Source organism: Euphorbia lathyris, chromosome 8, assembly GCF_963576675.1.
Source record: "Euphorbia lathyris chromosome 8, ddEupLath1.1, whole genome shotgun sequence".
Taxonomy (NCBI): domain Eukaryota; kingdom Viridiplantae; phylum Streptophyta; class Magnoliopsida; order Malpighiales; family Euphorbiaceae; genus Euphorbia; species Euphorbia lathyris.
In genome coordinates this window covers 12,329,813-12,345,469 of record NC_088917.1, presented here as the reverse complement: position 1 = coordinate 12,345,469, position 15,657 = coordinate 12,329,813, and the positions used below count along the sequence as shown (strand labels likewise).

Here is a 15,657-nt window from a genome sequence, read left to right as displayed (position 1 = left end):
AATTTCAATTTATGTCTTAGACCCCATATATACAATATAAGCTATGTAATATATTGTTTTATACAATAAATTTTTCATTCATACCAACTATTCAATACTATTAATAATAAAATAAGTTAAGTTAGATCAAAGTCTTATATACCAATTTAAATCAATTAAATACTATAAACATTTCTATTATTACAAGTGGCAAACATGTAACATGCATTTTGACACTTAAGAACATAAAAATTGACACATGTAATTCATATTTGTTAAAAGAGGACATCTATATGTATTTTTATTTTTTTCATTATTATTTTTTTATATTTTTTTATATATTTTTTTAATTATACATATTTATATATTGTAGTTATAAAATTTTGAAAATATATCCTGAAATTTCCGTCTATCAATACAATTTTGGTTAATATCACTTTTGATACTTAATAAAGTCATTTATTTTTTTATTACCCAAAACTTTTAATTTATATCTAAAAACATTAAATTAAAATCAATAATATATTTATAGTACCCAGTTAGTTAACACTCTAAAATATATGCATTATAATCTATATCGGGATATTGAAATTTTTGGACACGGTCGTGACATGTGACCTCATTATTCAAGGCAGAAAAAGTCTTTTTCTTATTGATACTTAACAAATGAATCAATTAAATATGATTTGAAAGTTGTCTTCAACTTTCTATTTTTATCGTCCTATTCTCAAGAGATCAGGATCCTCAATGCTAAGGCCAAAGTGAGCTCTCTAAAAATTTCCAATGGCTTCAATCAACTTACTTCTGTGTTTGGTTGCATTTTTGTTTGAAATTGTTTCTTTTTTAGTCTCTCAATCTGTAAAAGTATTATGCCTTTGCTTGCATAATTTTATTAATTGTGATACTTTGAGGTGATACTCAGAGCAAATGCTTGTATGTGAATAACTATTTTCTCAGGTTACAAGTTCTTAATTCAGGTTTGAGAAGATTAGCTGCTGAAAATGGGCAACTATTTCCTAAGGAATTCCTCTGCTACTTTGCTCCCTAATGGTCCCATGCAGCTTCCATCTCCAATGTATGTGACATGATTTTTCGTTGTTCTGTATCTATGATTTTGTAGCTTAAAATTTAGAGACAAGGTACCAAAATACGCCTATGATTTTTGGGAAAGCATCAATTAGGCTCAACGTACAAAATAACACCAATATAAGCTTAACGTTTAAAAAATGGTACCAATTTAGGTCTCCATAACGGAACGAGACACATCATTGATATTACAACGTTAAGTTCAATTGTACGTGGAGGGAGAAATCAGAACTTAATGGAATAAGAGGAATGATGTATCCAATCCGTTATCGAGGCCTAAATTGATACTTTTTTAAACGTTAAGTCTATATTGACGTGAAGCCTAAATTGATACTTCCCAAAAACCATAAACCTATTTTGGTACCTTATTCCTAAAATTTATTTAGTTAGTCTTACTAGAGTTATAATCTGTTTATTTTAATGTTCAAATACATTTTTTCACGATATAAATTGGTAATGCATCATTGAAAATGGACCCTGGTGGATTTTTATTGATTTACATGTTTGGCAGGAAAACTCATTTTTGGTATGTTGTGCCTGATGAAGTCAATAGTGGGTCACTTTTGAGTCGATATATGGAAATTCTATCTCCAATTGAGGAGGAAAAAGTTTTATTCATGCTTAGAGACCAGATTCTGAAAAGACCACTCTTAGCTCGGACGTTGATTCGCACTATAATTGCCAGATGTAGGTCCTTATTTTTAATTTTCCCTTTTCTTTCTCATTTTCTGATGTCTTGTCCAGTTAATCCTTTCTTTCTTAATCATATTTGTATGCCAGTATTTCTGTTGTTTATGCATATAGTTCAAAAATCTAAATCTAATCAATCTAATAATTTACATATAACCAATCTAATCATATTTTTTTACTCATCTATACTTTTTTTAGTATGCAAAGTTTGGTATTTAATGAGTTAAAACATCATATGTAACTCGCAAGCATGCCATAACAAATTTTCTAGTGTTGCTTATTGGATTTCAGTTTATTTGCTGCAATATTTTGCTTAAAGTAAATTCTTTGAATCTTGCATGTGTATTATTGTAGGCTTATGCAACTCAAATTCATGTCTTTAAACAAGTTTGCTTGCCAAAATAAATATTTATTTAGGGTTTCAGATAAATTTGATTGTGCATTTTCTTTGTTATGAAGTCACTTTTATTCATTATTATATTCTTGCATTATATATATATATATATATATATATATATATATATATATATATATAAGAGTTCCCTTCAATCCAAATAAATTAATAAAAAAATCATATTTTTTAAATTTTTGACAGAAATATTACTTTAGCAACATAAATGTTGTTACCATTAATATATAATATTAGCAATGACAATTGTTGTTGCAAAACATCAAAATTTATAGCAATGACATGTATTGTTGCGGAACGTCAAAATATATAAGCAACTACAGATGTTGTTGCGGAAAATCAAAATAATAGCAACGTTAAAGCTTATTGCGATAGGTTACAATATATAGTAACGACACCATTGTTGCAAAAGATAAATTTTATTCTCCCACATAAAGCCTAAATTCAGCAACAACTAACATTTTGCAACAAGAGTGTTGTTGTCAAAAATATATTTCTTGCAACAACCAAAAAGTCGTTACGGAAACCTTTAGTAACGGAATGTATTTTAACAAGCGATTGTTGTTGCAAAAAATACAATATTGTTGCTAAAACCATTTTTCGTAACAATTTGCTTCGTTGCCAAAAATCGATTTTTTTGTAGTGGATTAACTGACCCAATGGACCTTTGGCCATCTTTTTGTTGTGGCTGAATTAAAAACTGTCCCAATGGGCTTTAATATTAAATGATAGTTATGAAAGCCTATCAGTAGATATGTGTGTGCGTGTGTGTGTTTGGGATTTTGCCCCACTTTGGGGCTCTTAATGAGATTTTTATCTAATTAAGAGCCCAGTTAAACATTATATTCACTGTGGGGCTTGTTTAACCGGGAGCAAAACCGGAAGCTATCCTACCGGTTTCCTTATTTAATTTTTTTTAATTAAAAAATAGAAACCGGAAGCCAGCCTTCACTAATATATTTGAAATTGTCACTACTCTTACCAAGGGAGCAGTGACTACACATTCACAGTTTTGAACTGTGTATGTGTGGGAATAATTTCTGGTTCAAAAACCAGAAATTTGATACAATTTATTACCCTTATTCCATTCACCCATTTATTTCTATTTCTTTTCCTTATTCTCACATTTCTTCAACTTTCCTTACATTCTTCTCTTTCTATTTTCTTCTTCCATTTCCCCTTAAATACTTTATTTTCTTTTAAGCTCTCACAATTCACAACATTAATCTTTCACCCTATTTGAAGAGTTCAAAAAATTAAAGGTATGTTTAAGTAATGTAATTTGTTTTATATGTAATTAGTATTAATACATTGGTTATTTTATATATATTTACTTAATAATACTATCTTTATTTTTTTTCAATGGTGGTGCATAATAGAAGAAATCTACTAACAAAAAAGTATGTAATTATTTATTTATTTGAAGAGATATGTATTAAATATGTTAATATTGGAAATTAAAATAATTAAATAAAAATACTATAAATATGTTAGACAAATGTGTAAAAAAATTATGTTTAATATTAGATATATATGTTAGATGTTATAAATATATTAAATGCTTGAAATATGTTAGAAATATGATAGAAACGTAAGATTTATGATAAATGTTAAACATGTTTGAATTATGTTAAATTTTAGAAATGTTTGCAATATCAAAACATATGTTTCAACATTTATCTAAATGTTAGAATTATGTTAAATGTTAGAAATACGATAAAATGTAAGAATTATGATAAATGTTAGAAATGTTAGAATTATGTTAGAAATGTAAGAAATATTGGAATTTGTTTATTTTAATCTACACTATACCACAAAAGAGAGACCAGAAGCCAGGCTTCCAGTCTCTCTGTTTTTAAAATAGAAACCGGAAGTCTGGCTTCCGATTTTTATCTTTTAATTAAAAAAAATAAAAAAATAAAGAAACCGAAAGGTTTGCTTCCGGTTTTTGTGCAAAACGAAACCGGAAGCCAGCCTTCCGGTTTCGCTCCCGGTTAAACGAGCCCCACAGTGGGTGTAATGTTTAACCGGGCTCTTAATGAGACAAAATTCTCACTAAGATCCCTAAAGTGGGACAAAATTCGTGTGTTTGTGTGTCTCTCTATATATATATTGTTGTAAATAAATTAAATTTAATATGGTTTCTTAATATATATATATTTTTAATTCTATTATTCAAAATATTAAATCTTACCAAACCATTAATCAAATATGCTAAAGTTCATCAAAACAAAAGTCAAATCTTGTATACATATATATAAAAGGACCAAATGGTTAATATTGATAAAAGATAGAGATCTTATAATGTGTTTTTCAAAATAGGACTAAACAGTGTGTTAGTTAAAAACTAGAGGACTAATAAATTATTTACCCTATATTTTTTAACTTTATCCCTTTATTTTATAATTGTTTTGGGTAAATAATTTATTAATCCTTTTAGTTTTTACCTAAAACACTGTTTAGTCCTTATATTTTGAAAAATACATTTTAAGGTCTCTATCTTTTACCAATATTAACCATGTGATCCTTTTATTTATTTTTTGGGTTAATACACAAATTTGCCCTTGTGTTTTCTCGGAAAAACAGATTTGCTCTTAAATCAAATAAACCCACAAAACTATCCCTGAATTTTCCATAAACCTGCAATTATACCCTAATCTGACGGAGCTACTAAACGGCGATGACATCAAACCTTCTTATCTCCAGAAAAAACTTCAGAAAAGAACAACCAATCACAAACAGAAAAAAATATGCACATTCAATTTCGATTAAAATCAAGTTAGAAGAACAGATTGGTCAAAATTCATTTTCATAAAAGCTCAATCAACCTAATAAAATGACGTCTAAACCTCCTAATTAATCCAAAAGCAATAGCAATAGAAAACAATAAGAAACCAAATGAATTTTGATTGTCGTCATCCAATTTTTTTGGAGACAAGAAGGTTTGATGTCATCGCCGTTTAGCAGCTCCGCCAGATTAGGGTATAATTGCAGGTTTATGGAAAATTCAGGGATAGTTTTATGGGTTTATTTGATTTAAGGGTAAATCTGTTTTTCCGCGAAAACACAGGGGCAAATATGTGTATTAACTCTTATTTTTTTTATATTTTTAACTGAACATATCTTAGCTTTTAAGACAACCATAGTACAATACAAGTTGACCATGTTACTCTGTTATTTTATATATGTCTATTTATGCTAAAATATAACGGTTACAAGTCTAAAAAACTAGACAAAAGGACCAAATGGTTAATATTGTCAAAATATAGGGATCTTAAAATGTGTTTTTTAAAATAAGAGGACTAAATAGTGTGTTAGGTAAAAACTAGGGCACTAATAAATTATTTACCCTAATTTTTTTAATTAATTTTTCCTTGATCCATGTTCAAATGCAAATAAGGCTGTGGGAGGCAGGTGCTTCCTACTTATGCTATGAGTCTCTTCCTTTTTCCTATGAATATCTGTGATGACCTTGAGAAGTTGATGAATTCTTTTTGGTGGGGATCAGATGGTTCGGGTAAAGGTAGTTTACATTGGAAATCGTGGGATAAGTTGTGCTGCCCTAAAAAAGCTGGTGGAATGGGCTTTAGAAAATTGCATAATTTCAACTTAGCTTTATTGGCTAAACAAGGTTGGCGCCTCAGCTCAAATCCTGAGTCTCTTGTGGCTCGAGTTCTTAAGGCTCTTTATTATCCGAATTGCTCTTTTCTTGATGCATCATTATCTGATGGGCCTAGCTTCATCTGGCGTAGTATTATGGGTGCTCAAGAATTGTTAAAGTCAGGTATTCGTAGATTTGTAGGGGCGGGTGGTGAGGTCCGGATTTGGGATGACCCGTGGCTCCCCAACGATCATTTTCCATATATTGAAAGTGAAAAATTGGATGGGTTAGGGGTGGAAGTGGCGACTGATCTTATGAAGGAGGGTCGGCGGTCTTGGGATGTTGGGTTAGTTTCGGGCATTTTTGCTCTTCGGGATGCAGATCTTATTCTCCGTATCCCCTTATCTAATCGGGTTGATCATGATGTGTGGTATTGGAAGGATGACCGACGAGGCAACTATATAGTTAAAAGTGGGTACCGAAAGCTTATGTCTGGACTTGGAACAAATTGGTTCATTGATTCTCCAGTATGGAATAAAGTTTGGAATCTTAACCTTCTTTGGCGGGTTCTTGCTAACTGTTTCCCTTCTAAAGTTGCGCTGAAAGCCCGAAGGGTTCCTATCTCAAATTTATGCGAGCTCTGTCATGGGGCGGTGGAAGATTCTTATCATACTTTCTCAAATGTACTATGGCTCGAGCTATTTGGACTATTTCGCCTATTGGGGATGTGGGAACCCAATTTCATAACATTTTTTATTATTGGGGTTGGATAGCGGTTTTATGGTGGATTATTTGGTGTTATAGAAATGACATTGTGTGGAATCGGAAGGATTCACAAGCCTCGATCCTGTACCATTCGGCCGGTTCCTTTCTACAGGCCTGGAAGAAAGCGCAGGTGTCGGTTTCTCCTTCAGGCAGTCCAGCTGTGCCAAGCCCGACGGTGTGGCAGCGTCCTCCAACAGGCTTCCTAAAATTGAATGTGGATGGTGCGTCATTTGCGGACGAGAATGTGTCTGGGTTTGAGTGTATTGTTCGGGATGAGTTGGGCCGGTTTGTTGCGGCTAAAAATGGAACCTTGCAGAATTATCAAGATGCATTGTTCATTGAAGCGCTATCGGTCCGTGAAGCTCTTAGTTGGATAAAAGACCGCGGATGGAAGGATGTAATCATTGAATTAGATTCTTTGATCGTGGTACAGTCTATGGCCCGTCCGTTAGAGGTTTCATCTTTTAACGCCTTAGCCAATGATTGTCATTTTTCATTAAACGAGTCTTTTAATGACATTGTGTGGAATCGGAAGGATTCACAAGCCTCGATCCTGTACCATTCGACCGGTTCCTTTCTACTGGCCTGGAAGAAAGCGCAGGCGTCAGTTTCTCATTCAGGCAGTCCGGCTGTGCCAAGCCCGACGGTGTGGCAGCGTCCTCCAACAGGCTTCCTAAAATTGAATGTGGATGGTGCGTCATTTGCGGACGAGAATGTGGCTTGGTTTGAGTGTATTGTTCGGGATGAGTTGGGCCGGTTTGTTGCGGCTAAAAATGGAACCTTGCAGAATTATCAAGATGCATCGTTCATTGAAGCGCTATCGGTCCGTGAAGCTCTTAGTTGGATCAAAGACCGCGGATGGAAGGATGTAATCATTGAATCAGATTCTTTGATCGTGGTACAGTCTATGGCCCGCCCGTTAGAGGTTTCATCTCCTTTTAACGCGTTAGCCAATGATTAAAAAAAAACAAAAAGAAAAAAAAAGAAGGGCTGTGGGAGGGACGAAGTGAGGTCTTCGAACTAACTGGTTTCTACTCTCTAGCTCGATTCGAGTTCTTCATTTTCATCAGCAGAAAAAGCACATAGTCGCATTTGCAGTTGATCGGAATTCTTTGCTTCATCGAGCCCTCGTCGGCGCCGGAATTTTCGCCTTCTTCTTCTCTCTTTACAAGAACCTAACATCCGTATTTACAGACTACAGGATACAGAATTTGTTTGCCAATTCAATCTATCAGCCTGCGATGTCTGCTGATTCCACCGACCTTCGGGAAGCTCCGGATGCTCATCCTCTGCTGCTTCGCCTTAAAGAAAGCCTGTCGTCTTGTGCCGAAGTAGTCTCTTACTTCTCCTCCGTATTTCAATGCGATTCTGTTTCTTTGCCGATCAATTTATTGAAAAATACTCGAAATGTTTCCTCCATGTCTAATTTTTCTCTTTTATAGTCAATTCAAGTCGGAGATGGAAGCTCACTGTCGGAGCTAGTCAACTTCCTCGAAACAATTTCAGGTTCCGCTTTAGCTGATCCTGACGATGAAAATGCGCAAAACACTGCATTTGAAGTTCTCTCTGAAATTCATAGATTTGCGTTTTCTCCTGCTCTGGACCAGGTTTACATGTTTGTTCTCATTTTAGCAGACAAATTTTAATTCGTAGATGTTGCATTTGGTTTGCTTATGAGATTGACTTCTCTCCAATTGCAGGAGGTCATGGATGCACTTTCATTCGAGTTGCCAAAGGCAGTTGCGAAGTTCGCTGGCTTGTCAAGGAGGTGCTTGGATATTACTGATAGGGTTATCGATCGTTTCATAGAGACTTGCAGTCCACGCGATATGCTTTCAATTCTTTGTGAGGTACATCTTTTAATTCTTCTTTCGCTCTATTTAATCATCTCTCTAGCAGTCGATCATGAATTTGGAGATGTTAGTTCGAATGTTAAGAGTAAATATGCAGTCATATCAATTAGTGCTAAGATCTGCTTAAGAAAAATGTTTTTCATGAAGTAGGTCTATACATTGTTTACTTCATCCGCTGGGAGTTTATGCTGTTTTGTACTCAGATGACATGTTTTATTGTCCTCTTTCTGCTAGGCTGTCAGCTCCTTGGTAAGGCTCATATCCACATTATCTATTAGGGGTTTCCAAATAATGAATGAGAGATCTGCAGTTCTGAAGAATAAAGTTTTGTTACCCCTATCAAATTTGAGTGCCTAATGTTATGTGTAGTTAATTTTTAAGATGGGGGATTGGTCCTTTTAAGCACGTACCTCACAGTTCAATGGCAATTTCTGTGAATTTTTTTTTTTAATCATTTGTTACCCTGCATGATTAGGTTGATTTGATATCTGAATTCATGCGAGTTATCCATGATGCGTGTTGATTACATAATCACATTGTTAACATCATTAAGGACATCTTATAAGTTTTAATTGCAATTGTACTTCTGTTGATTTGTTGGCACGGTGCACTCCTAATATACATTTTCATTGACCAGGCACTGGGTTCCTCTGATAGGCCTGCTTATGCATCTGGTTATGTTGCTTCTCTTTTAAGTGGACTCTCAAAAGGTTATTATATCCTTGTAAAGTTTATGAACTGAACAAAATTCCTGTTAATTTTACTTAGTATGCATGCTATCAGTGATATTATTTCTTTTCAGTCGAGTTCTTGCTTGCAGTATCTTAAAATGCACCTTTTTATATACATTTCGCTTCTATAGACTATTGGTTTTGGCAAAAGTATCAGTGGAACTTGTATGTATTTCAGGAAGAATCTTCACAAAAGATAGTTTAGATGTTGGACAACACATGTCTAGGACAAAGACTCAAAGACTTAAGTGGCGTGTTAGTTGATTAGGCCATGTGAATCCTTCTTCTATTAAAATGACTAGCTTCTTGTGTATTGAGTCATAGTGAAGTCTCCCTAGAGTAAGAAGACAGGATTGTGGATATGGGTCAACCAATATTTAGTTTTTAAACCCTTATTGAATTGGGAGTATCATTTCTTCTTTCCAGTGTTGCTTTCCTTGCAGAGACGTCACCTTGAGCAAGTAAAAGTAGCACTTCCTGTTATCGTAAATGTGCTAAAGGCTACATGTTCAGAGTTGGTGGCTAAAGGTGTGAGTTCAGAGACGGTTGATGAAAGTGAGGAATCAATGACTTTGTATTGCAGAGCTTTAGCAATTGCTGATTCCATACAGGCAGTTTGCGCAAAAATGGTCTGCCACTATGATAATGTATTTTTGCATTCTGATTCCTTTTACTTGGAAATATTTTCAATCAATCACTAATTATTAAATATTTTCCTCCATGTCTTGGTGGGGATGACAGGAGGGCAAAGTAAATGAAAAGCTTCGTGCTCTACTCAGTTTATATGTTTTACAGATTATGGTTAGTGATCTTATTATGAGCCGTAGTTGAATTTCCTCTTTTGAGTTCACAAGCTTGTTCATGTGCTTAATTTATATTGCTTTCAAGGCTTTGTTCTGCTTTTGTGGTCATCTTGTGTTGTATTTCATTTCTAATATATTGTTGTATGCATGTACTTGCTTGATAAACAGGCTCTTCTTTCACTCAAAGAAGGAGATAATATTTCAAGCTATCTTCACCTTGTCTCGCAGCTTACCAAGTTTTTTCCTTATTGTGGTCTTTCATATCTTGGTTTAATAACTGGATCTGACGTTGACATAATGGGCAACACTGTCACTCAAGGTAAACTATGATGTGCTAACTATTTACTGTATGTTAAACTTTGTTGATTCACAGTGAATTCTGATAATTGTCCGCCCCCTCTTTTTGAATATGCACAGATGAAGAAGATGATTTTATGAGTTGTTTATCCTACGTCAAACATGGAGCATGTCTTTCAGGTTTGTATCTGCTAAAAGAAACAAGAATTTAGTTTGCCTATCCTGTCTATTTTTTCATCCTCTTATGAGTGATTATCTTAATTCTGGCTACTTCTTTTAATTACCTTAGTTCTTCCTCTTATGCAATTCAGTTATCTGGGGTCATATCTATGATGATGTTGCTCAGGCTGGCAAGCAGAATGTGTCTACTGTCAGGGATCAACTTCAAAACAACCAAACAAACAGGTGGCAAGCAATAGGCATGTTAAAGCACATACTTGCATCTACCAACATGCTATGGGAAATAAAGAAACATGCAATTAACTTCTTACTGTGGTTTACTAATGGAAGTATCGTACAAGACGATGTACAGACCGACGGCTCTTTTCACTTGCCAAGCCTCTATACTGCCTCAGAGGTAATCTCTTGCCATCCTTAATGTGCACATTATACTTTGCAGTCTCTCTTCTTTTCTTTTTCTCTAATGGTTAGTATATGCCTTTCAGGCCATTACAAAGATTATCATATATGCACCAAGTACCGAGTTGAGGAAGAATGCCTTTGAGGCATTGAAGAGGGTGAGCTTTGAAAACTTATCGAAATACTAGAGAAACTAGTGATCCCACAATGTGGTGTTTCACAGACCGTGGACCATTCTTGAAAAGTGGATAATTAATAGTCATCTACTTGTTGCTTTTAAAGCTTTCGGATCATACAACATTTATTTAAACTTTGCAGTTTACAAACTTGACCAGGTACTTGCTGATTCTCCAACTCCTGAGAGGTTTGATATTGTCAAAGCTTTGATTACAAATAGTAACTCTTCATCTATGGTAAGCCCTTAAAATATGGTTAAAGTGAAAACAAAATTTATGCACTTTATTGACTGAAATACTCGTTACAATTTTATATAGATAGCAATCCTCTTAGATCTTGTTAGAGGTGATTTACACAAGGAAAGGTGCCAAAGAATATCAGTAGAAAAAGATGGTCTGCAATCCGAAAATCAAGAGAATTCAATTAGATCACTGTGGAACCCTGAAGTGCTTGAATTTGTGGAAAATGTTTTGCGGCCTCCAGAAGGAGGACCTCCATGCTTTCCTGAGAATGGAGATGCGGTATTTCTTCAACTTGCATAGACATATATTATCTGCTACTGCTCTTTGAATCTTCTATATTCTCCTCCGTTTCTTAGAAAACAAGTTACTGCATTATAGAGGATGGTTAATATTTTCCAATTATATCGGTGTTTCGTGTCACAGGTTCTAGCTGCTCTCAACCTATACAGATTTATATTGATAACAGAATCAGCAGGTGAAGTGTTCACTTGAAATTTATGTAGAAGTTCCAAATGATCTTATTCTTGCTCTTAATATGTTCTTTTAAAAGCAATAGGCTGCTTTGGATTTTTTAAATATTTTTCTGCATATTAGAATATATTGGTGATGATTTAGGCCTTTCGGTAGAGAAATATGAAGAATCCAAATCCTCTTAATTTGGAGAGTATAAAACGTGACAACTTATGAGATATAATAAAGTTGCTGGACAAATATGGTTCTTAAAACATAAACTACTTGTAAATGAGTAAACAGTTCAATGAAAATTTAAGGGCGTAGGTCTTCTATGCCTCATAATTGAACTGTCCAGGAAATTTAAGGGCGTGGGTCTTCTATGCCTCATAATTGATCTGTCCAGGACAATAACCTATTGAATAAATCATGAAATTTAAATAACATTACTGGACATGAAATGTTGAGGACTATGCTACACAAAACCAGATACAGAAACTGAAATGGAAACGGACACTGAGAAACATATTTGTAAAAAATATAGGAAATAGAAATGTGGGGGAAACATGTAAATAATAAAAATACTAGAGTATATCTTTAAAATTATAAGGATGTATGTTTAATTTTATATATATATATATATATATATATATACACACATTAAAAGAAATTACGTACGAGTCACATAATAGAGGGAAAAAATAGAATTTTTCATTTTGAAAGCTTGTGGAAGATGATCTATGAGGGATTTACTAAACATGAAATGAGCATTGATCTACTTCTGAATAAACATTACATCCTAGAAAACGAGTTTCCAAATTCTAAGAAACGAGTTTTCGATTTTTTTAAATTACCGAACGTAAACAGTTCGCCTAAGTTTCCAAGAGTTTCGGTTTTCAAAACATTTCTTGAATCATGGAACGTTTTAAATTCAAAGTTTCCTTACAACATAGATTGAGACTATTATCTTGGTCACTAGGATGATCAGTTAATCAAGAAACAATTGTATGTCTTATGTTAGCAATTTGGCCTTGAACAAACAAAGCCTGATGGAGCTAATACTTTGTATATTGAATTGCTGCAACCAAAAACTAAATTCTTATTAACATTTGAAGAATTATGAAGTTCAGTTTCGTTACATACAACCTGATGTTAATTTTATCTTAAAATGGTACAGGAAAAACCAACTACACTGCAGTACTGTCTAAGAATAATTTACAAAAGGCGTACAATGAATGGCTTATGCCTCTTCGAACCGTTGTGACCCGAATAATGTCAGAGAGCAAGAATGACTGTGATCAACTTGCAGTTGAGACAGTGTGTGCTCTTAACCCAGTTGAGTTTGTTCTTTATCGTTGTATTGAGCTTGTTGAAGAAAAGCTAAAACATTCAACATAGAATTTGAACGTCACATCTAATAGTTCATGCTCATGTAGTGTATTTCTATTTGAATTAAGGATCAATTTTAGCCTGAAATTGGCTAATAGGATCAATTTAGTTTAAGGTTATGTTCAATTATCAATTTGGCCCTTCAACTTGCATTTTCAACTTGCATCTAGAGTCAAATCAACCCAAAATAACATGTGATTGGAATTTATTTCACACGTCACTTTCTCATGTTGATACATGTCATTTTGAACTAATTTAATTCCAAATACCAAGTTAAAGGGCCAAATTGATATCTAAATTTAATTTTGGACTAAATTCATCTTACTAGCTAGTAATTTTAGGAGCAAAATGATCATTAATTCATTTCTATCTCATTAGTTCTTACCAGAATCCTAGACAGATTTGGTAAGGCAGGTGGTGAAAAGATCTTGCTGAGTAAAAGGTTTGTTTTCTCATCTTATGCTTACAATGATTGAGTGCCATGATTTTGCATATAATGGATTTCTAAACTTCTACTTGATGATTAAATTACCTCAAATTAACTTTTCTTGTTTAACCTGTAATCATTTTTTAATCAATTCAATTGGTTACTTAAGGAAAAAAAAAGAGAATTAAATTGTGTCCATTATGTTGGAAGGCAGGTATTGGATTTTCGTCATCTTTGGAATAGTGAATAAACACATAGCTTAAGTAATAAATTATAGTCCATCAGAGTTTAGGACACATGTATCTTGCCTAGAAAAAGAGAGACAAAATGTCTTCATAGAGGAGGAATCCTAGGACACTATGGAATCGTTGGGCTTATAGTGCACTCCTATGAGAGTTGAGGTTTGATACATAAAAAGACTCTTGTGAGATGATATATAGAATTAGATATCGAGTATGTATTTAGGTTCCACTATATTCTTAGAAGTAGGATTTGGTGGAATTCTTATAGAAGAGAAATTCCCTTGTTGCCAGTTGGGTGGCTGTAGACTTGGACAGTCTCGGTGCCACACCAGGTCTTTAGCTCTGCAATCTGCCAAAGTTGTGGGATGTAAAAATACAGCAGTAAGGGAATGTTCCACCTTAGAGGGAAGTATCCGCGTGAGCGGTGGTGAACGAAGTGGAAATGAGAATATCGAATAATGGAAATATTGGTTAGAATCCAGGGCTAGCAGACAAAATGCCGTGACAGTATTGAAGTTTCATTGTGGTTCATAAAGAGTTGCTGAATTTCACATTTAATTTTTCTAAAATAGTTTCATTAAATTTGTGTACAAAAATCAATTAGAAGATTTACATAACATGAAAGAACAGAACATTGGACTGATATGTCAGTGTTATGTAGCACGTCTTAAGTTACGGAAAAAATAAAATAATAAAAATGTAAATCCTATCTGTTTTAGTTCCTAGTTGATGGCAGGGGCTATGCTTACTTTGTTTACTTTGTGTGTTTTCACCATTGGATTAATTTTACACTCCATCATTCAATGGGTGAAAAACACCAAATAATGGTTACTTTGTCAAAAACAAAGTAACCATAGAAAGCACCCTTAGTTGATATGTAATCAATTTTATAAACCAACACTTCCGTAATCTTATTAAAATCATAATCCGAAGATCAATCTATAAAAATAAATAAAAATAAAAGGTCAAAGCAATTTATGGAAATCAAAATATCAAGTTTAACAATGTTGTTAGAAGCGAACTGAAATATGAAATACGGTAATTGTAACAGTTTTGAGGTATATTCGTAGGTTTTTTTATTTTAAATTCACTTATTAAACCTCACGGTTTTAAAATATGTCTACATTTATTAAAAATTCAACTTGTCAATAAATGCCAATCACTTCCTTTTGATTATATGTATAGAGTCCGATCATAACCATAACAATTTGGTCTGATACCATCTATCTGTTATCTGTTTTGGCATACATCTAATGCCTCGGTCCAATACCAATTGTTATCTCTTAGGGCGTCACTTGCTCGGATCTTTTATCTTAACATCATCCATACTAAACCAAATCTTAACAGTAACTTTTATGAAACAAAACTCAATTCAGAGAAAGTAAAAGTAATTTATTCAAAACCAACAGCAGCAACTCACTCAATGTTTAAACATGTCAAAATCGAGGTCGTATTTTTTTATTTTAGTAAAAGCTTAATACGTTATATGCTTTCTGAATTTGTCCAAAAAGCTCGATTGACCCTTAAACTTTTAAAGTGTCTCGATAGCCTACTCAATTTGCTTAAATATCTCGATAGCCCTCCAACTTGTTTAAAATGTAATTAATTAATCAATCAGTTGTAAAAAAGTAAGTTGTGTGTGAAGTTGTGTTACACATATTTTGGAAAAGCAAAACGAGCAATGTAGGAGTATGAGATTCTAATATCATAGAGAACAAGTTTTATAGTTGAGCAATTAAAAACTTCATTTTTAATATGTTTTAATCTATTCTGTGAATTAGTATGTAATAACATTTCAAAGCGGTGTATGTAATTTACTTTTTTTTTTTTTTTTTTTTTGTAGACATGTCCAAAAGCCCGTTGTTGCATCCAGACTCGCTCTTCAAAGATAAGGGTCTAGACATATATATTTCGTAATAGATCCGATCTGGTCCAAA

The 15,657-nt window shown here is 33.6% G+C and overlaps 1 protein-coding gene across 2 annotated transcripts; it reads left to right on the top strand.

Moving 5' to 3' along the window:
• The first annotated feature begins 7,514 nt into the window (after nucleotides 1-7,514).
• Nucleotides 7,515-13,697, top strand: LOC136202885 (aberrant root formation protein 4). Of its 2 annotated transcripts, none has more exons than XM_065993847.1 (14): nucleotides 7,515-7,861; nucleotides 7,973-8,137; nucleotides 8,231-8,380; nucleotides 9,021-9,093; nucleotides 9,541-9,761; nucleotides 9,856-9,915; nucleotides 10,086-10,236; nucleotides 10,335-10,394; nucleotides 10,526-10,791; nucleotides 10,880-10,951; nucleotides 11,129-11,206; nucleotides 11,288-11,491; nucleotides 11,636-11,687; nucleotides 12,840-13,697. In XM_065993847.1, exons 1-14 carry the CDS (start codon nucleotides 7,772-7,774, stop codon nucleotides 13,058-13,060), a joined length of 1,863 nt encoding a protein of 620 aa, XP_065849919.1. In that variant the 5' UTR covers nucleotides 7,515-7,771; the 3' UTR covers nucleotides 13,061-13,697. The 2 variants fall into 2 exon arrangements, with proteins under 2 accessions (XP_065849919.1, XP_065849920.1); XM_065993848.1 differs by having other exon boundaries at nucleotides 9,541-9,743; nucleotides 12,840-13,693.
• The last annotated feature ends 1,960 nt before the right edge of the window (nucleotides 13,698-15,657 follow it).

Excerpts from the sequence above, each read along its gene's own strand:
- LOC136202885 (XM_065993847.1), top strand. The coding sequence starts at position 7,772 with ATGTCTGCTGATTCCACCGACCTTCGGGAAGCTCCGGATGCTCATCCT. Across the intron at positions 8,381-9,020 it reads TGCTTTCAATTCTTTGTGAG|GCACTGGGTTCCTCTGATAG; the intron begins GTACATCTTTTA and ends TTCATTGACCAG. Across the intron at positions 11,207-11,287 it reads ATAGTAACTCTTCATCTATG|ATAGCAATCCTCTTAGATCT; the intron begins GTAAGCCCTTAA and ends AATTTTATATAG.